The 22,516-nt window shown below is 37.5% G+C and overlaps 1 protein-coding gene across 2 annotated transcripts in view; it reads right to left on the bottom strand.

Annotated features, from left to right (window-relative positions):
* LOC139444348 (uncharacterized) overlaps positions 1-22,516 on the bottom strand; it is a 173,638-nt gene that overhangs the window by 124,596 nt on the left and 26,526 nt on the right. For both annotated transcript variants that reach the window (XR_011651752.1, XM_071225283.1), the window contains exon 4: positions 13,519-13,628. Coding sequence is in view for 1 of the 2 variants with exons in the window: in XM_071225283.1 (XP_071081384.1) it covers positions 13,519-13,628 (110 nt within the window). In the remaining variant the exon portion in view is untranslated. The remainder of the gene's footprint in view (positions 1-13,518; positions 13,629-22,516) is intronic.

Below are 22,516 nucleotides of genomic sequence, written 5' to 3' on the forward strand. Positions count from 1 at the left end.
TTAACCTTGCTTCTGTCATGTTTTAATGCTTTCTTTTGCAACTTACAAGAAATAAATTTAAGAGCTATTTCTAGTCCAGAGACTCCGGACGCTACTTTCATGCCAAGTACAATAGGGTGGCTATTATAGTTGATAATAAACCAACACCGGCCGCACCAAGTCCCATACTAGCTGCTACAAATGCAGTGTCAACACCGTCCAGAGCATTCACAGCTCTGCGATACTTTTAATGTATCCAATTCTAGAATTCTAGAATCACGCTCATTCTCTATGTGATGTTTTATGTCACTTATTTGATGTAGGGGGCACGGGTGCCCAGTCGTCTAAGGCGCCGTGATTTGCTGTACAGAGTTGCGTCCCTTGGACACGCCAGAAACCTATGATTATGGGTTCGAATCCCGGTTCGCCCCGATTATGTTTCTAGGTTTGTTAGCACTATACCTGTGCTCATGGGTTTCACCGAAGTGGTAAACGTCTGAGACCTGCATCACTTTAGGCTTTCCTCCCACATTAAGCTGACACATCGTGATATAACTGGAATACTGTTAAAAGCGGCGTTAAACCCACCTAACTCACTCACTAATTGATGTAATCAAAATCCATCAACAGTATCCATCTTTTCAGATGTTTCATCGAGCCCTGGATACAAACCCATAATGTATATCATTATATTATATAAAAGTCTTTAATTGATTGGCCGACAATGTCCTGATAGTATACATCAGCCTTAATAGATGTGAGGTGAGGTGAAATGGGGTTTAACGTCGCGTCCAAGATTATTGCACTTATATAGCGACGTGCCTTAATAGATGTATATTATATGGCATAAATATCTTAGTAAGCCAAATGCTCCCCCCCCCATTAACTTGATCTATAAGTTTCTTTGATAGGCATTTTAGAAGTTGGAGTACTAAGTAAGGATAAGAATTTATGGATGAACAACTGAACTCTATTAAAGCCACAGGGAAACCACCATCCAGCCACAAGCCAGAACCATCAGGAGCAGTGTACCACATTCCGTGCTTACTTACTTACTTACTTTGGAGATTTAACGTGCGCTTTCCGACTGATGCGTATTTCGCACACGGGCCCGGCCAGGCCATTTAATGTGTTTCCGAAAGGGGCGAAGGTGGTCTGTGCAACCCTAAGAGGGGGCTTTAGGGGTTGCTTATATATAATTTGGGAATTTTGAGATTTGGAATAGATGCCGATGGGGTTGGGGAGGAGAACTAAGGGAGCTTGGTATGGTGGATGTTTGTTTATTTATGTGATTTTGATTTGGTAGGTTATTATGTTTTTAGATGCGTTTTATTAGTTCCGTTTTGATTAAGAATACGCCTAAGGCCTTGAAGTTTTCTAGTTTATTTTGTGGGTTTAGTATTGCTTCTAGAGTGAGAGCCTTGTTTAGATTGAGGGTGGTTTGTAATGCGGTTCGATGTGTGAGGTAGTGTGTGCAGTGGATGAGTGCGTGTTCTGCGGTTTCTGGTTGTTTGCAATGTGGGCAGTTACCTGTAGTGTGTTTTTTTAAATTTTTTAGGTGGTTATTTAGGTTGGTGTGTCCTGTTTGGAGTTAAGTGATTACTCTGTCGATTTTTTTGGATGGATGGAGAATTTTTGGTTTGGTTAGTGGTTTGCTGAGCACTTTTCTGATTTGGCTATTTGAGTTTAGATAAAGGTTATGCCATTTTTTTGTGATTTTTTGCTTGTTTACGCTTTTAATTTCTGATTTTGAGATGGGTAAGTTTAAGCTTATTTCTGGGATTTTGAGGGATAGTTTAGCTGCTTTATCGGCGTTTTCATTACCGTATATTCCTACGTGGGCGGGGATCCACAAGAAGGTTATTTGTTTGCCTGCCTTAGTTAGGTCGTTGGAGCTTTTAAGTATTTGATTTATTAATTTAGGTCGGTTTTTGGTATTTTTGTTTTGGAGGGCTTGCAGTCCACTTAGGGAGTCGGTAAGTATTAGGATTTTTTTGTGGTTTTTGGATTCTTGATTATGGAGGGCTGAGGCCATGCCCATTAGTTCTGCCGTGAATATTGATTGGTTATTTGGGAGTCGGAAGGATTGTGTGGTTTTAGTTGGTTGTGTGGTATGGACTCCGAAACCTGTGTGTTTGGAGGTCGGATCTGAGGATCCGTCCGTGTAAATGTGACACCAATTTGGACAATTTTCGTGTATGTATGCTAGTGTGGTAGTTTTAGCTATGTTTGGGTCGGTTTGTTTATTTATTTGGCTAGCTAGTGTTGTGTCTATTTTGGGTATTTTAAGTTTAGGGGTGAAGATATTTGATTGTTTGCGGTTTTGTTTAAGATTTTTAATTTGGTGTTCATTTAGGTAGTTTGTTATTCTTTGGGATATTGGGGTAAGTAAGGGGTGTTTACGAGCTAGAGCTTGGTTTTTAGGGCTGATGTTTTGGTTTATTAAGTTTTGGATGAGAGGGTTTGATTGGGACGCGGCCCAGAAATTTAAGCTTAGCTGTTCCCTGCGTAGACTTAGTGGCATCTCTCCTGTTAAGGCCTGAAGTGAGGTGTAGGAGGTGCCATGTTGGGTGCGTGTAATGAGTTTGAGAGCCTGATATTGTATTAAGTCAAGTTTTTTAGATAGGGAGTTGTTTAGGGTGTTGTATATGGCGCAGCCGTAGTGTAGTTTTGATCTAATTAGTGATATGTAGAGAGAGAGGAGAGTATCTTTGGAGGCTCCCATTCCGTGCAATTGTGGACAAGCTTACATAGGAGAAACATCCAGGCCCCTCAAAACCCGAATTAAAGAACATCAAAGCTCAGTCTCCAAAGATGACTCTAAATCAGCTCTATCAGACCACATCCGTGACAACCCAAGCCACAACATCCAGTGGGAGAGAGTCACAACCCTCGCCACCAACCTCAAAGACTTCAAGATCAGGAAACTACAAGAAGCCATCAACATCAAAAGACTTCAGCCCTCAATCAACCGTGACTAAGGCTATTACATACCCCTGGCGTACCATCAACTCATCAAAGACCCCAATCAGCCATAATCCCGTTGTTTACATTACTGGCTTCATCCTTTGTATCATGGCACTGACTTCACCCATGGTCATCATCACTGCCCTTGTGTGTACACAGCAGGCTTCGCTACTCCAGTATACAATATCTACCCTACTGTATAAACATTGCCTCCTACGTGTATATATGCCTGCTTAATGCACTCCGTAAATCACTTACTTGATAACGGTGTTAGAACCTACACCGAAACGTCGCTCTTAATTGTAATAAAGAAGTTGTTCATCCATAAATTCTTATCCTTACTTGATCTATAAGGTTTGTAGCGAGCCCTATTCCTGACCAAATAATACTACAACGTTGACATTCATGTTTCTTAAGCCATTTAATTGATAGACCCGGTAATATCTCGAAGGCATGTTCTGCCACATCCCCCAATAAGAATTCCATAATAAGTGTTGCACCATCGCTTATATCCTTCAAGTTATCTTTTACATCATTGAATTCAGTAACCAAATTTAAGCAAACATCTTTTAATGCTGGACAACTCAATAACTAGCGTCGACAATTTAAACCCCCTAAATTAGGTGCTGGTCCTGTGAACATAACTTCTTTCTGTTTGTATACATTATCGTGTAAGTGTAAAGCATATAACTTGCCCTCAATACAGTGTTTATCGAATCCTCCTGTGTTTTATATTGCAATGATGATAAAGATTATGTTCTACCACTATTGTATTTTTCACCTTTGACTGGAATAGCTCTTAGCAGAGTTGAAGGACTTTCGAGTTGTATCCGTTGTACTGATCCGATCAAGATGGATGCACAACTCTTCATAGGGAACTATGTCTGGTAATTCAACTCGAAGCACTTCTGGTAACATGGGTGACACTTCTCTTCTTATAAATCCAAGCGTATTTGCTAAGCCCCTGTCAAGTTTTAAAGCATGTGTTGCTTCTCTGCTCATTTGACTCATTTTGTGTGAGACTAGCTCCCAAAGGCTTAAACATTTCATCACTGAGTGAGCATACGCTGTAATACCCATCTCATATAGTGCGACGGTCCATATCTATTAATAACTTACTATTACCTCTTGCAGTACTTAAATTGGTCCACCATTGGTAATACATATTATCGCAAAGAGCAACGTCAAGTTGCCCAGCCGAGTTATCAATAGCGTGAAGCCGTTGAATAGACTGACCATTTGTTATTCCCAGAAGTGTAACATACATATTATATATACAAAGAAACTATATCATAACTTCAATATGAAATCAACTTACATTATGAACCAGTTGATTTAGGTAAGAGCCTCTGGTGCTACGTTTTGTGTTCATTTCCCTGATATCTTTGAAAAATACAGGTTGAGAGCAACTAGCGACAAAATGGTAAATGATTGGTTCCACAATCCAATGCAATTTTGGCAAAACCAGTTAAACTTTGCCATATGGTGTGCCACAACAGGATGTGGCGTATCTCTTTATGCCCCAGGATTTGAACTAAATAAGTCTGTTTTATCATTTCACGTGTACTATCAGATTAGACGCGTACTTAAAGAAATCAGTGCCCCATTACCACAGGATCGAGCATGGAATGCATCAAATAATCCATCCAATAACCATGGTCTCGGTATTCTGTACAGTGGACAAAAAACTGTTCAAATAGAAAGTGATGATTAAGTTTGAAAAAATCATCAACCATTCAATCCATTTAAGTTGTTACAGAAAAACAATCTTTTTGTAACAATGCATAATCTTTATCATGGCTGGAAACTTTCAAGTAATGATTGGAGAGGAGATCTTATGAACTTTAAGAGTTGTTTAGCTTATACTGTTACAAAGTTTGTGCAACAAAACGATACCGCAAACGCTTAAAATGAATTTCTTAATGATAAAACAGAAAATAAATTTACTAACCCAGGAGTTGTAAGAGTTAATGAATCAATAAGAACTTGTGCATGGGTAGTTCCTGGTGCACAATCGCAAACACAAACAGGAATAATTGGTTCTGGGACGGCGCTTGATGTACAAAAACAGTTTGTTGCAAATGTAGAGCATGCTATTGCTTCACCAGTTGACATACCATCTTCTATAAAGTGTTATCAAGATGTATTACAGTACTAACAACGCGTGTCGGTCTGACGTTGATTAATGAACAATTTGCATACTTGTATATGCAAGAGGCCGACGTATGGTTCTCAGTAGGAAGTGACAACTTGGAGACGATGGCTTGTTGCATATACAGTTCTACTTTATACATGTTGATATATACATACAAAAGACACTATGTTCCTGGTCAGCACATAGTGGTAGTGGTTGTTGTCTAGGCTAAGGGTAAGACCTTTCTTTTTTCTTTTCTCCTCTCTCAATCTCTCTGGACCAAGGCTTATATAGCCAAGGTCACCTGACATTTAGTAAGTAATAAATATAAATGTAAACAGTAAATCATCAGTGACATACTTGCACATCCTGTTCAGGATGGCAGACGGTCGATGTACACAAAAATGGGGATTAACAAATAGGATTAGCATCTAATAAATAACAGCAATTAAGTGTTTCAAGGCATATAGATGTCATGGCTCCAGGGTAATGAGCCTTTGCAATCAAATGTTCTTCAGACAACGGATGTCGTAAATCAGTCGCTATGACAGTACCCTCAATCCAAAGTAGACTACGTTTATGGGGCAGGACTATACATGTCCCTGAGTATTATGGAACTTAAGATTAGTAAAGTTGTAGGATATAATAATAAACTTGTTATAGCTTCCGATCAACAAAAAACAGGTATAAATTCAGATATTAACACTCAATTAATAACGCAAACAATTACAGGTGAAACAGGAAAAGTAAAACCACAGTCATCCACTGTAACAGAAATGCAACAGCTATAAGTTGTAAAACGACATATTGCCGCTCAAAATCAACACCATATCCATGAAAAAAGTGTGCTTATAGTAGGTGGAGTCACAGCTGGTTTACTCAAGATTTTGGTAAATAGTCTTTAGGGGATACGTACAACAGCCTGGCAATTGCTACAATCACTGCCCACAAGTTTTGACTAAGCCAAGTGGCAGTCTTGGCTAATAAATTCAAGAGCCAGGCTAAAATACTCCCTATTATACCGAGAAGTGCAGATGTGGCTTTCCCAGCGAGTTTTCCTAGTGCTTCCCCTAATGCCTTTAAATGTTTTTTTATCCACTCTTTTACACCATCCTTATCACAAGGAGGTGTGCCACCACCTATCCCTCCGCCTCCAGTTAACGCGAGATTCAAAGTTGATATAATGAATCCTAATGCGGTTAAAATATTGGCAATGGTTATCCCTTGTTCTCTGAACAATGTTTTAATTATTTCAGCCAGTGTTGTATCATCATTGAGGACTTGATCAATAGTTTCTCAAATTCGACCGATTTGTGAACGTAGAGCTTCTCTCTTAGTGGAAGCTGCTTCCAAGTGGGCTGATCTTTCGTCTTCTAAGTTATCAATCTTTCTGCAACATGACATCTACTGAATTCATCATCTGCCTGTGTAAGTTTTGTTTTCTCATAAGATATATGCATGTTGAGTTCATCTAGCTTGGCTATATTATTGATGAGTGATCCCTGCATTGTTTGCATTTCCACATCAAGGCCTCGTAATTCTCTTATATTGTACTCCAAGAATGGTGCCTGTAATGTAGATATATCATAGGTTGCCTAGATTTCTCCAAGACCATCCGAGACCTGCTTCGTATGTTGTGGTATGTCTTCCAAATTATCTTTATCTATGGCAGCCGCCGTTGCACTGAGTTCAGTCCACACAGTCTGAAGAACCTTAGTAGTCTTTGCAGAAAGTTTTGCTTGTGAGTTGTCATAGTCTACAAGACCTAGTTCATTACGAATAATGTTGATGCCGCCACGGCGTCCAGCTATTGTAGATAATGCTAGGGGCTTCCTAGCACGAGAATTCATAAGGTCAATATCCAGAGAGCTGTGCAGTCGCAATATTCATTTACTATCTATTGTAAACTGGGAATAGTCACGGCCAACAGCAGTAACGTTTTTTTACTTCTTTTAAGACATCGTAATAATAATTAACGGTTGAATTCAAAAGTTCCACATTAAGATTCATAAAGCTGGTTTCATCAGTACCCTCTTCGACTGTACTAGTATCAGTTAGGTTATCCAGATTCATATCATCCATTTTTATATTGAAAATAAAGTTACATAATTTCAATATAAACAATGTCTTCGCAATACGGATGCAAGTTAAATCCACAACATAGATAGGAGTCAAAGCAATTCGCCAGTCTGTAACTATAACTAATAACCCGAGTACCATTGATCAGAATCAAACACTATCATTTACAATTAGTTTGACTTCTACTGACATTAACAGGGAGCTTGTTCAGAACACAGGTCGTGTAATTGTAAAGAAAATCCCGATTAAAATTAGCGGTAATGAGGTCTTGAGTACTGACGACAGTGATGTATACTTCTGTTACATGGATCTCTCTAAAACAGCAAAAGAACAGGAAAACTTACAGAATCAAGGTATTAGTAGTAGACTGTGTGTGGGTGCTGAGAGTGGTGATAATACCATCCTAGAAGATAAGGCTGTTGCTGTTGCTGTTGCTGTTGCATTAGGTAACCGATTCAATATTCTGATTGACTTTGAATTACTAAATAGTCACATGCCCTTCTATCAAGCATCCCTTGGCGATAGGTTAGAATATGAACTCACTTTTAATGACTACCACAGAGTTATCGAAACTGTTGATTAAGCTAGCTATTCCATTGATAATATCTCACTGGAGTATGATATGATAACAGATCCTGAATTAGCCAGACAAATTCGTAACCAGTATACAGGAAGTTTAACCATTTTGTACGATCGCGTTCTTCGACACCGGAAGATTTCCAGAAACAAAAGCGACACGACAGAAAGTGGAATATCAATCTAAACGTGCCTGCTAGATCATTGAAGGGTATTTCAATATTGTTCAAGGACCCTCCTGACACATTTTCCAGATGTACCGAGGCGTTCTACAGCCCCAAGATTACAAAAGTAGAACTGACTATCGAGGGTGTGCCTAATCAACTACATGTATATAGTCAAGTCATGCAAGCATATCAACAGTGGGATGAGATTAAAAAACTCCCTTCTATAAGACGAAGCCAAGAAGTTAACGTGGTCGCGAAAGATCTGGCTTTTGGGGATGTATAGCTGGCTGAATTCCTTACCGCGAAGTATGCACTATGGCTCAACATCCGAACCACAGATGATGATCAACTACACGGCAGTGGGAGGAGAATAGAAAATGCTAGTGAGGGTGTTACTATACAGATAGAGAAGAAGGTCGAATGGCTGGTAAATTAAACAACTCACACAACGTGAAAGTCAATTCTTATAAATGTTTTAATCATTATTTTTACCTCAAAGGACATAGACCTTGATCAATACACAATTATATTTAGTACGTGTGACGCTATGTTTACACTGACACCCATACAACAACCACATGTATCGCGGCATAAAATATTTTCTCAAAACGAGAGGTGACATGTTCTTATGTATGCTGAACATGGACAACTTTTGTAGTTTCTGTAAACAAATGTACTCAAATAATATCCTCATGAGATAAGAAAGGTCTGTTAAGAACTACCTCAGTAAGTAAGTCACAATGACAGCACGTCGTTATACATTTACATCAACTTCAAGACGTCAAAATGGCCAACAAGATAAACATGACATAAGCGAAGTTGTTGATAAACCTGTGGCGGTTACAGGTTTTAGTCATCATTGATCAACTGGCTAATCATTGACAGGTGATTAAAGATGTGTCAAATAGACACTACGGTAAATTCACAGATTGCTGTAGAATGTCACAGTCAGCCTAGACACGAATCGAGTTGATCTACTATAGATTTGAAGTGCATTTCTTCGTTTTTTCACAAGGATGGGTCGAAGCGACGATATTCGTGAACTATAATGCAGTCAAACTTTCTGATGTTTCTCATTGTATACTGAAATGCCAAGTTCAAGATTAAAGGGTCTTAATCTTCAGAAAGAATGCTTCTGTATGTATTCGTGCTAGGGAATTCCCAGACGCGTCATAACACTGTGCAAGTCGGGTAAGACTGGATCTGGACAGAAGGAGTTCATTATTAGCGTTGGGGGTTCATTTCTTGCTGGGCTATAACGAGAGGGCCAAAGCTACGAATGCCTTCAACATCTTTAAGTGCCACATCTCGTAGATAATGGCTGACAAAGACAGTGTCGGACCTCCAAAAACATCCTTCCATGATTGCTCTGATAAAACTGTTGTTTTGTAGAGCCATGGTTGAGGCAGCCGCCCTGATCTTGTGAGGATTGTTCATTCTCTGAGTATCAAGTTTTGCGATTTTATATGCCTGAAGGATGACTGCGTGTAACCATAGTGATATGGTGTTGTGACTAACTTCATTCGTGGACGTCTGGGATATGGGAATAAAAAACCCTTTCTGCATACCATGTCTAGTCTTAGAGCAGCAGATAAAAACTTTTAGTGCACATATGGGGCACAAGAGGAATTCTTCCTCATCTTCAACCCCCACAATTGTTGACATTAGTGGATTGGTGAGTCGGGTTGTCCTGGTAGCGAATTGTGGAAGCTGTGTTTGTAGCGGTGAGCTGCAACTTTGACAATGTAATCTTATTACATTATGTAATAATCTTATCTTATGTAATCAATGTAATGACAATCTTGTAATCTGCAATCGTCAGTGACACTCACCTAATTACGACGTTGAACTTTTCGTCTGTATAGATGTTTGTATCGATGTGCTTCCTCAGATTCATGGAAGTGTGACTGTTTCATGTTTTAACCGTAATATACATGTATTTTGACATTTTGTTCACAAATGAACTTTTAATCAGGGAACAGTGCCCATTGGGTGAACTTTGTTAACATTCTGAGCCATATCTTTCTCAGATGTCATTTGTTTGATGTTTATTGTATATACATGTATGTTTGATATGTTCAACATATCTATTTGAACATTTTTTAAGTTCATATTTTGTCACACTTGTGATAATCATCTTTTTACTTACTCAGGAGGCATTTTGACAACTGTAAAGTTGTGCAGCTGTATAACAACAATCCACTTGTTACCATTCCGAGTTACCATTGCTGCATACTCACTAAATTAAATTCTTATTTACATCATCCTATATCACTACAGAATTTGATAAATTCTATTTATACTCAGCTTTAACTGTGATCAGCTACTTGTGATATTTTATAAATTTCATCCTCATTTAATGAATTTTATTAAGTAAATTTGTAGTTTACTATTACAGTCGTGCCCCGCTTATACGGACTTCAGATATCCGGAAGCCTCGGTTCCCGGACGATTTTCATTCAAAACGAAATAATTACTATACAAATTTACCCGTATATCCGGATATTCAGTTTCCGGAACCGGACGGTCATTTTCATACACAAAACACTGAAATGCACTCAAAATTGTCTCACTTATCCGGACAATGCACTTCCGCTGGTGGAAATCCTTTGATTCGTGAGGAGTCAATTAACCAAGTGACACTGAGTTACGTTTGAGACGAGCTTGTTTATTGTACATGTAATCCCCTTCGATAAATATGGCGTCTGTGGAGGTCAGAGGTCAAAGTTGACCTTGATTACGTATTATGAGAACATTAAGAGGAATTGTTTTATATCTAGGGATTAAGATTACCTTGTGTATTTTACATAATTGAAGGGAAGTAACTCTTCCAGTAAGAAGCTGGTTTCAGTTATACGGAAATTCGTTTATACGGACGAATTGTGAAATGACGCAAGTGTCCGTATAAATGAGGCACGACTGTATAAGCTATGCCATTTAATTTGTAAATTCACTTGGATACCTTTTGGCAAAATAAGTACCCTAAACTAGTTATTTCCTCTTTCTTACTTTAAATTTCTCACTCTTCTTTCCTGTCCGAAATATTTTCACTGCTGGGAAGTTCCTCATCTGCTCCACTAACATTTGCCATATCATGTCTTGTCCTGGTGCCGTCCTATTCATTCACTTCATTCAGATCATTTCATCATCTTAGTTCATCATTCAATCAAAACAAATTCATTACACCCGTGTTGTTGATTACTTCTAGTCAGCAACTTAGTATATTGCTTCATACTTAGTTCTTCCTCTATATATCCCCGCTCACAGCATTTTGGTAAGATTGTTGTGATCGTTATCCTATTTGACTTAGTTCATTCTACACATCTGCTTGGTACCAGATTGTGGTAGCTTAGGCACGTACATATTTCTTGTAACAACAAGTGGGGATGAGCACATTCATATTAGATTTCAGCAAAATAAGCCTCAGTACCCTACTATGCGGCCCGGGACGTGCCTTCTGTTGACGGGGGAGTATGTAGCAGGGCGTGGAGTCATCCCACAGATGACATCCTTACCTTGTCAGCTTGCTGACGGGGTTAATCTCTTTGGTCATGTGGACAAGGCTCAGTGGTTCCAATCCCATCAGAGGACTCCGAAATTTTATGGCCGCTACTATTGGTTCATCTTAAAAGAGCGCTATTCAGCTCAGGCAGCTGAAGCTGTTGCCAAGGCACTATGTCTATCTCCCCGGGGTCTATATGATGATAAATGGCAATCATTTGAATCCTTTTGTAAAGTAAAAAAAATCAAGATCCCACTGCAGCATCACCTAAATTCTTGGCTAAGTACCTCCTACACTTGCATACCAAATGACACTTGAAAGGTAGCACCATTTCATAACTCAGTGTTGGTCATTCCAGAGAATCCTAAAATGACCAAAGTTCCTGGGACTACAGGCCCTGCTATGCTCATTCAGGCTTGAGGATCAGAAGGCCAAATTCCATCCCCCTGCTTGGGATTTGAATGTGGTGCTTCGAGCTTTGCATGGGCCTTCGTTCGAGCCTCTCCACCTAGCTTCCTTCTTTACCCTCACCAAGAAAACAATATTTCTCTTGGCTTTAGCCACAGCTGCAAGGGTAAGCGAGTTACATGTACTTGATATTACCCAGGTCCGTTTTGATTGTGGTACACAGGTTGCGGTTCACCTCCGGCAGAGCTGGGATTTTATAGCTAAGAATCAGCTACCAGGACAACCCGACTCACCAATCCACTAATGTCAACAATTGTGGGGGTCGAAGATGAGGAAGAATTCCTCTTGTGCCCCATATGTGCATCGATACAAACATCTATACAGACGAAAAGTTCAACGTCGTAATTAGGTGAGTGTCACTGACGATTGCAGATTACAAGATTGTCATTACATTGATTACATAAGATTATTACATAATGTAATAAGATTACATTGTCAAAGTTACAGCTCACCGCTACAAACACAGCTTCCACAATTCGCTACCAGGACAACCCGACTCACCAATCCACTAATGTCAACAATTGTGGGGGTTGAAGATGAGGAAGAATTCCTCTTGTGCCCCATATGTGCACTAAAAGTTTTTTATCTGCTGCTCTAAGACTAGACATGGTATGCAGAAAGGGTTTTTTATTCCCATATCCCAGACGTCCACGAATGAAGTTAGTCACAACACCATATCACTATGGTTACACGCAGTCATCCTTCAGGCATATAAAATCGCAAAACTTGATACTCAGAGAATGAACAATCCTCACAAGATCAGGGCGGCTGCCTCAACCATGGCTCTACAAAACAACTGTTTTATCAGAGCAATCATGGAAGGATGTTTTTGGAGGTCCGACACTGTCTTTGTCAGCCATTATCTACGAGATGTGGCACTTAAAGATGTTGAAGGCATTCGTAGCTTTGGCCCTCTCGTTATAGCCCAGCAAGAAATGAACCCCCAACGCTAATAATGAACTCCTTCTGTCCAGATCCAGTCTTACCCGACTTGCGCAGTGTTATGACGCATCTGTCAGGGGAATTGTCAGACTGATAGCCTTGGCTCGGTATTTCAGGTTTTAGATTTTAGCTCATGCTAATTTCTCCTTAGTGGACTTATCCTCAACTATTGTTTTCTCCCCATTTAGAAGATTGAGTGAGTAATACCAATCGGCATTTGAAACATCATATGGTTCCCTTGACACATGTGTTATGAAGGGTTTATCCATATTAGGATTACATCTGTACAGTATGGTATGCCCACCATCGTACCCTCTGATACAGATGCATAAGGAGTAATGCAGGATAAGTAAGAAATGTAATGAAATCTAAATATTTTTTACATTTGTATACTTATCCTGCATTAGTACATCTAAGGGTTCACACATCGTAGACCCATCTCTCCACTATAGCTTCAGAAATATTTTTAAGGGTGACAAGCAGAAATGTGGTGAGGTGTGACGTCACTTCAGGCGATCATGTGATGGCTGTGCAAGTTGGTCCTCAGACAAAAGTAGACTTGATTGGAAATATCTTATTCTTTAGCTTTGGACCATCACAAGGCACTGTTTCTGTCATAAAGTAAGCAGTAGATGCATTAAGGAGTATACAGGGTAAGTAATGTAACATAAAAAATATTTAGATTTTACTAATATTCACTTTACCTTTCTGTCACATTGAGTTGTCTGGCGTTGTTCCCCTGGACAGCTGTCTGTGTATAACCATCTTCTAATGACATGGTGCAGCTGGATCTGGCAGGACTTGTTCTTCCAGCCTGAACAAACAAAGACACAAGTAATCAATCTGAATTAAGGTTCAGGAAGTGGCAATAAAGTCCATAGTTATAAGTGTGCAAGAGAGTATCATCTTCTAAGTTATATTGCTTTGTTTTACAACCACAAAGCATCTATCAGGGATAATTTTCAAAAAGCAACCATTAAATTTAAATATTATCCAGCCATACCACTCTATCAATTTACAATGGCTAATATTTAAAATCATTAAATATAAAATCACGATCGATCATATTGTCAGTTAATAAAGACATAATTTAAAGATTAACTTCATTAAACCACAGGAATACACAGCTGTAAACACCCAAGGAAGTTTTTAAATTGACTGTTATATCCTTTTACCTCATAGGATACATGCATCAATAATAATATAAAGATTCACAATCTTCCCATTTCATTTTCAGTCAAAGATCATCTCAAATAAACCCATGATGCTCATGATGTTAATCACTGGATTGTCTGATCCAGATTTGATTATTTACAGACTGCTGTCATATAGCTGGAATATTGCTGAGTGCGGCGTTAAACAACAAACAAACAAAGCAAACAGATATTGAAAACAAATGATCAGTAGCTTGACGTGTTCAATCTGACCAATCATCAACGTTCCTAATGACGTAGCTTTGGTGAGATTTTGGTTAAATTATGCCAAAAAAATATCAAGTCTGTTTTCCTGATGCAACATGATTGCTACTAATTTCATTAAAATCTGGTGTTTTTGCTGTCTCCATAAATTTCCTAGGAATGTTTGCGCCATTCCATTTCCACGAATTGTATGCCACATTTGGAAGTGCCATTTCATTTTATAACGATTAATTTGATGAATGTGACTCAATGTCATTGTTGACCTTTCTGACCGTGTATTGATCTCATTGGTTGACTAATACTGTTGTATGCCAAATAGATTTCAGATCTTCGCCGCTGGCAAACTATTAGCAATCAACCTTTCAGGCACCTGAGAGGACTATCCAATTTTTTTTTTTTTCAGTTTATATGAACATTGTTCAATCATTCACCATATGGACTCAATTACCAGGTGATGACTAGACAAAGGCCGATCCAGGTCAAACGGGCACCACTGCAAGTGACCGTGATGAGGGTCATTCCACCAGTGACAGAAGTTATTTCACATAGTGTCACGAGGACATAGGAATATACAATGCATGTAGATATCCTAAATGCAATATGTGTAGCCCTACAAGGCGGATATAAGCAATTACGCTACAATAAGTAGTGGGTGGAACATACTCACAAATATAGGTGACATCAAATGAACTACATTGAATCACGTACCCAAATCGACCAGGTGATTTGGAACATATTTTTTTTAAAATTTGCACAGCAAACAAACAGTCAGTTAGATCAGTGGTGATATATGCTTATTTTATATAGCAATAACAAATATGTTTCACGTTTGTATTAGGGGTGACTATTGGTGACTATTGGTCTGGAAATTACTATTGATAACTACTGATATTGCAAGCAATGATTGCGATAAATATCGATAGTTTTCAGTGTATCATTTTAGATGGATTTTAGAGTTGAATTAAACCTTGGAACTGACTTTCCTTTGAATGTGATAACAATAACAACAAATAAAAAGTAAAGTTTGAGATATGACTGATTTGTTTTTTCTTTACCCTAATAATTTAAGAAAAAGAAACTTCCACATTACCATGTGTAAATTACTACCACTCATGATCAAAAGAAAATCAAATTTGAACAGCAGTGCATGTATTTTATTGATATACTAAATACAATCGAAACTATCGATATTCCTAACTGAAATCAATTGATCGGAAACTGATTTAACAATCGATTTATTCACTTTAAGTGCTTACCAATAGCAACATATCTATATTTCGATTTATCGTGACACCCCTAGTTTGTATGCTGTACTGCATACAACATGTACAATATGATTAATCTCACAAACACTGTCTTACTGATCGAAATATACTAAAGACCTGTACATTACAATGGAGTCTTCTCAGCTAGCTCAAAAGTGAAATTTGAGAGGATTACGGGGATTAGGGCTGGGGGATTATAGTCTATTATTGTCAGGTGAATGAGACCATGGTTAGCTCAAAAGCTTTAGAAGCTGAAGTTAACATTTACAGTTGAATTCCGAGTGAACACCTATCCCCTAGGCAAGTTTTGATTACCAGTCACGTTTTGTTGTTAGTGCATATTTCATGTGTTGATAATCAACTGTATCTGTTGTTGTTACTTGATCAAGTTATAAAGTGTAGGTCATAACCATTATGCCAAATGCCCGGGTTCAAGTCCACTTCCTCACAGGAAGGGTGGTAGAATATTGGTTCATGCTGACTATCAATACACCAAACAAATAGCCACAAAGACACAACGTATGGGTGATGTCTACATCACACCACTGGGTGTCCAGCTACTCTGAACACTAAGAATGCCATTCTAGTTTAAGAACCTCCACAACCATCAAGCAGACCAGTCAAAAGTAGACATTGGGGTTTTCTAAAGTGACACAAAGAAGCATGGTAGAGAAGAAGTGATTCCAGTTACAACAATATACCAGGAAGAGGTTTCTGGTAAGAATTATGGTTTATTATGTCCTACTTATGAAACTGTGTTTTATCAAATATGGCAGCACCACCTTACTCCATTTATTAAAGTTTTATTATTATTGGCAATAAAGCTGAACTAAAAAAAAAAGAATGATATAAATTTATGAAAAACTAATATGTCTTGTCACTACCTTTCATTATTATGCTCTTCTCAGATCCACCTTGAGGGCCAGTGGCGACAGACTCCCATGGAGTTCCATAATATATGTACCCAAGTGTCCTATGAGTGTAATGTGTTTTTATTTATGTGAAAACTATTATACGTTTTGTACAAATAAATCTATATATAGAAATAAAATTGTTTTATTATTTCTCATACAAACTATGTCTGTTGTCTGCAGTGGTCAGGAGATGGAACAGACTATATGTTCAGGCAACATATTTCTGTATCCCCTGTTACAGATAGAATACTTCAGCCAGGTTACTGCAGAGTCCAGAAGTGTTATAAGAGTATTATAACAAAGTATTTTTCTTATGAATAGAAAGATTAACTACAGAGACATCTCAAGATTTAAAGATTAATTCAGACTCATTCCAACCTGTGTTTATTAATGTAAGATGAAATTGTCTAAGCTTAATGAATGTTAGTTTTGTTATGTTGAAAAAGAAACTTTATCCATCTTGTGTTGTAGTTTCATGTATTGTGCCAAGTTTCTGCGCTTCATACACATACACAATTTATCTTTACAAGTGCTGAACTTGTTATTTCTGGTATCAAATATATAATAATCACTGATTTGTATTATCTTATATTATTAATGGCCATAGTTTTTATTGATAAATGTATGTTAGGAAAACACTTTTCTATTTTCAGCAGTAGCTTTTATCTGGATACAACGTTGAGAAACCGGAGTACTGCTCTTAGAGGTGTGACCAAAGCAAATTTACCATTTGTCTAAAAAATCTTTCCCTTGCCTATAACTCATTACAAAAGTTGCCAATTATCTAAAAATTGTCTTTTTTATAATTTGTTTATTTTTCTAAAGTATTTACACGTTTTCGCATAACAATATATTCAAAGAAATAAAGCATGATAGCTTCACCAAAGCTTAAAAAAGTAATCTCTATTAAAATTTATGACTGAAGCATACTTTGTAAAATTCAGTGAGCTTCTTCTGTATAAATTAGGGGGGGCACGGGTGGCCCAGTCGTCTAAGGCGCCGCGATTTGCTGTGCAGAGTTGCGTCCCTTGGGCACGCCAGAAACCTATCATTGTGGGTTCGAATCCCGGTTCGCCCCGATTATGTTTCTAGGTTTGTCAGCACCATACCCGTGCTCATGGGTTTCACCGAAGTGGTAAACGTCTGCGACCTGCATCACTTCGAGCTTTCCTCCCACATTAAGCTGACACGCCGTGATATGACTGGAATACTGTTAAAAGCGACGTTAAACCCAAGTCACTCACTCACTCACTGTATAAATTAGAATGTTGGTGTATAGTTATTATTTCTAAAGTTGAAAATGATTTGTTTTGACAAAATAATGATAAGGGTTAAAGGATTGTTATTTTTCGTTAAATAACCAAAAAGAACATTTTCTTTGGAAGTTTCCATGTCTCGCCAGATGGAGCTCACTTTGTTGCATTCTAAAACTATATGTATAACATCTTCTGTTTCATTAGAACAGTAACTACAACTTGTACTGTCTACGTATCCCATTTTATTAAGAAGACAGTTTGTTGGCAAAATATGATGTAAAATTTGTTCGTTATTATCTTGAAGATAATAAATGAAACATACCCCTTTTACAAACCATTCTTTATAAGATATACTGGTATTTCCTATTTCTAAATTCTGGTTATACCATATATATATTGTGCTGGGATATCCTTGTCATGGATGTGATCTAGGAATATCCACCAGGCCTTCATGAAGTCCTTGTAGTTAACATTACTCATCTTGGTAATCATATGTAATCTTAATGTCTTGCAAGTAATTTAGAATGCATTATATGTTCCAGAATTAGGTATATTTAAAAAGAATAATACACCAAGTCTTTGAAAGGCATTTAGAAGTGATAAACATAAGGAAGACAATTTATGGATGTCAACTTCTTTATTATGAGGATCACAATGTTTGGAGTCATCAGGGGATAAAGAGTAAGCATATACTCTCAAATGTTGTGATCCTCATAATAAAGAAGTTCACATCCATAAATTTCTTCCTTAATAATATACCACTTTGCCTTTTTTTTCCGCATGTATTAATTCTAGTATTTTGGAGAAATTTTCTACCTCTATCTGACGTTTCACCTATAATTTGACTTCTCTTTACTTCATCGGGTTTACCTCCCCAAATGACTAAGAAATACCTTTTTGAAAATGTTTAAGCTTAGTATCTGGTGGATCTGGTAGAGATGAGAATACATAGAATACAATGATTGAATTTCGTTATGAAAGAATTCTATCCATCTTCTTATTGAAATTCCAAAAACAAAAAAGTTTTGTGTTTCATCTATGAATTCCCAATCAACTGTATCAAATGCCTTGTCTACAAGTAATAATAAACCTGGTATTTGATACCTATATCATTGCAGTCTTGTAGGTCATAGATTTGTCTTGTTATTTCACCAATTTATCTTCCAGCCATAAATCCTTTTTGATCCTAATTAATAAGGAGGTTTAACACAGATTTTCCCTGAGAATACTGATGGTAGGTTTGTGGGTTGCCAGTTTTGTGATAATATTTTCAGTATGTCACCCACTTATTAATTCATGACTGGTATACATGTAGTTGAAGAATTGTGAGGCATACCAGAATACAGGATATGTAAAGAGGGATATGAAGACAGTGATAAGGGCATTGTAGAATAAACACATGTTTAGGCTATTTGTTCAGGTATAATAGAGTTTTGGTAAATGCATAAAATGAAGTACAAACATAATAACACTAAAAACATATAAACAGAGAGACAGATCATTGTCAACAAAGAGAAAGCCGCCTACACATGGATTTCATGGGCTCACATTTCTTCTATAATTATCATATAGAAATCATCCAGTTGTAAGATTTGGAAAAAGGAATAGTACTCCAAAGGAATGTCCCAAGGAATGTTCAAAGAACATGCACATGGCATGATGAATATATATATATATATATATATATATAATCCGATGCAACACAACAGGCCTTCACGTCACACCACAACACAAATGTTGCACACCCAACAGAGAGCAAATATGACGCTCATAAGAGCACAAATGTTTCACACCTAAGCCAGGCAAGTACACTACTGCTGAACGCATGCATGTCCCAAATGGATTGGTCCAACAACCAAAAAACAAAAACGTGGAGCATTTGCACAGCAGTTCTATTAAGGTCTGCGCAGGACTTGTGCTAAATATTGTATAATTGATCCTACGGATGGGAAAGGAACGTAATATATTCATTTTATGTATATATAATTAGATACCCAAAGCGGTATATCTGTGGGCATAACACTCTTGTACAGATTCCTTACAAAACTTGTTGCAGGGAAGACATTATCTAGCAAACAAAACAAGCTGAGGCAATTTATGTGTTGTACTTCATCCATAAGTAACACTAGAAAATGTCGCGTTTTGAGATTTGAAAATACAGAAATTATACAATTGTACAGAATTCCCACATAGCTTGTTGCAGGGAAGACATTGTCTAGAAAACAGAGGATACAAACAAAACAAACTGGGGGAATTTATGGGTTCGTACGTCATGGATAAGTACACACCACATCCTAGCACAAATTGTTTTCACACCCAAGGAAAGCAAATTGTGACACTGTTGAATGCATGTGTGTCCCAACTGGATGGAAATAGCCTTGTTTTACTAATTTCATAGAAATAGTTCTAATGTTTTGTACATATTTATTAAAATAAATTATGGTCAAGTAGTCATATAGGAGATAGACTTTTGGTTTTGAAATTTGACGTAGAGTATAGATACCTCTTATCTTAATTTGGAACCGAGCGCTTTAGCGGGAGGTTTCAGTTGTATAAATAAGAGGTATCTACTCAACAGTGGGACTACATCAAATTTCAAAACACAGTAAGTACCGGTATATTTCCAATCTACCATGATGGCAACAGCGTTTTGAAAACGGCGCTCTTTGTCGTAATGCATAACTACACGGAGTACAATGGTTCTGCTGAACATTCCAAAAAGTGGTCTGAAGTAGTATATATGTAACAATTACTACAAAAGTTCAACATTAAAATACCCATAGTCTTGACTAGTTCAAAGTAAGTGTCCAAAACACATAGTTTTTCAAAATAAGTTAATTAACCCTCCAAACTTAGTCCAAAGATAGATATATTAATTTTGATTGCAACTGTGCCTTGTTTGGACTCAGGGACACTTGTCATTTCTTGGAAATCGAATATGCCATTTCCTATTGTGTGGCAGACAGGTTGTAGAAATAGTTTAAAAATGCTAAACGAATATATTTCTCCAACATATTTTATGAATTAACATTCTCCTATTTATTTTACATGTGTAAGTCATATTAGTTAGTTGGCAATTACCCCAGTTAAATAAATAAAAAAATCAAAATAAAAACCTCTCCACTCCGAACTTGGACATGGCAGAACATGACCTACATCACCAGAGGAGGTTCTGGTGCGAGCGTCCGGGAGAAAGTGCTAATTAATAAAGTGTATTCTATATAATTGTGTTCTTGTATTAATTATTAAAAAATAACATATAGCTGGAAAAAAATACTTACACCCCTATTCTTTTTAAATGTTGAATACGATTTCATTTTATTCGAACTGACGTGGTGGTCGTAACTTAGTCTTTGAAGGATACAATGTAAATGTGCTTATGGAACCAAAAAATGTCCATTTATAGTGTCATATTCAGTATACTACATGTATTTCATAAGTAATATTGAAAGACAGACGTTTTCAAAAGTTCACGTGTGACCCCATATGGTCACTGAGTGTAACTGTTTCCCCACTTCCACACACATTTTATGTGAACGGCACATAGAGCAAAATATAAAAAGACACCTTCAACATCAGGTTTGCGCTTCAGATCAGCAGATACGACTGTTCATCAGAAAAAATTTGGACACGCCAGACTGGCGAATAGCAATGACTCCTATCAGTTCGAACTGAATGAAATGGAACTAGAAGACCTTGTTTCAACAACTGTTCCTGTTTCCTATTCCTACCTTTCTAAAGTCATTAAAACTATAACAACTGACATTTTCCTGCCTTCGAAAGAAAGTCCAAAAGCAGTCATGTTACATTGGACTAACAATGCCTGTGAGAGCATTGTTATAACCCTTAATGTAAAAAATACTCTTAATGTAAAATATTTTTACATTAACTACTTCATACGCATTTCCATCATAATACCATTTTTTCATAATGTGGTAAACCTCTACTTTTGAAAAACAACTATTTTTGTTTTCGATAGATTGACTGGCATTTCCCATTTACAACAGTCATCTGTACTTCATTTGTACACAGTAAGGTCTTCCGCTAATAGAAGTAGAAAAATATAAATAAATTCTGTATGTAACTTAACACCAAAACGACAGTTTTGTTCCATTTTGTAACCAATTTGTTTATGAAAAAAAACTGAAACAAAAAGGGACAAAGCATACACCATTGACCCACACCCATGAAGCAATATACCAGATACTCTGTTGTTTGAACGAACACAGGCCTTTACATTACTGTACAAGGATTGTAACATTTTACCCATTTTGGCACTCTAACCATGTTTGTACAATGTCTTCCATAGATGTTGTCAAGCCAGCTGATTTATTATGTTTCCAGGCACCGATGCTTTCAAAAAGTTCAGATCTGGTGATTGTGGATTCTAATATGTCAATTGTCAGTTCTTGCACATAACCATGACCTGTCACTATGTCCTCCATCTCACCAAGATTATCCTGAATGCCCATTGGTTCAGAATTCAGCGACGAGAAATAGTCCCCCAGTGTTGTATATCAATAGGGTTGGGTCGTTGCGGTCGCCCAGACATACGTTTTAAGATGTCCCAGAAACGTTTAGAGTCTATCGCTGCTGCATTTTCTAGGTTACTCCTTTTACATTGTGCAAACTGGTCCTTCTTGATTCCACACAGTTATCTGTATTCATTGCAAACTTTGTTTTACTTAATAAGGTATGAGTTATCTTTAGTCATTTCTGAACGCATTTACATAATGGCACAGTTCATGTTTTTTACAGAGACATTCAATCATCATCGGGGAACATGTCACTCGATGCCAAACCATAATCTATCACACTACACCCTAAATCCCCTATAGGAGGCACGGGT

This window comes from Haliotis cracherodii, unplaced genomic scaffold (genome assembly GCF_022045235.1).
Source record: "Haliotis cracherodii isolate W230 unplaced genomic scaffold, xgHalCrac1.p SCAF_5, whole genome shotgun sequence".
Lineage (NCBI taxonomy): Eukaryota > Metazoa > Mollusca > Gastropoda > Lepetellida > Haliotidae > Haliotis > Haliotis cracherodii.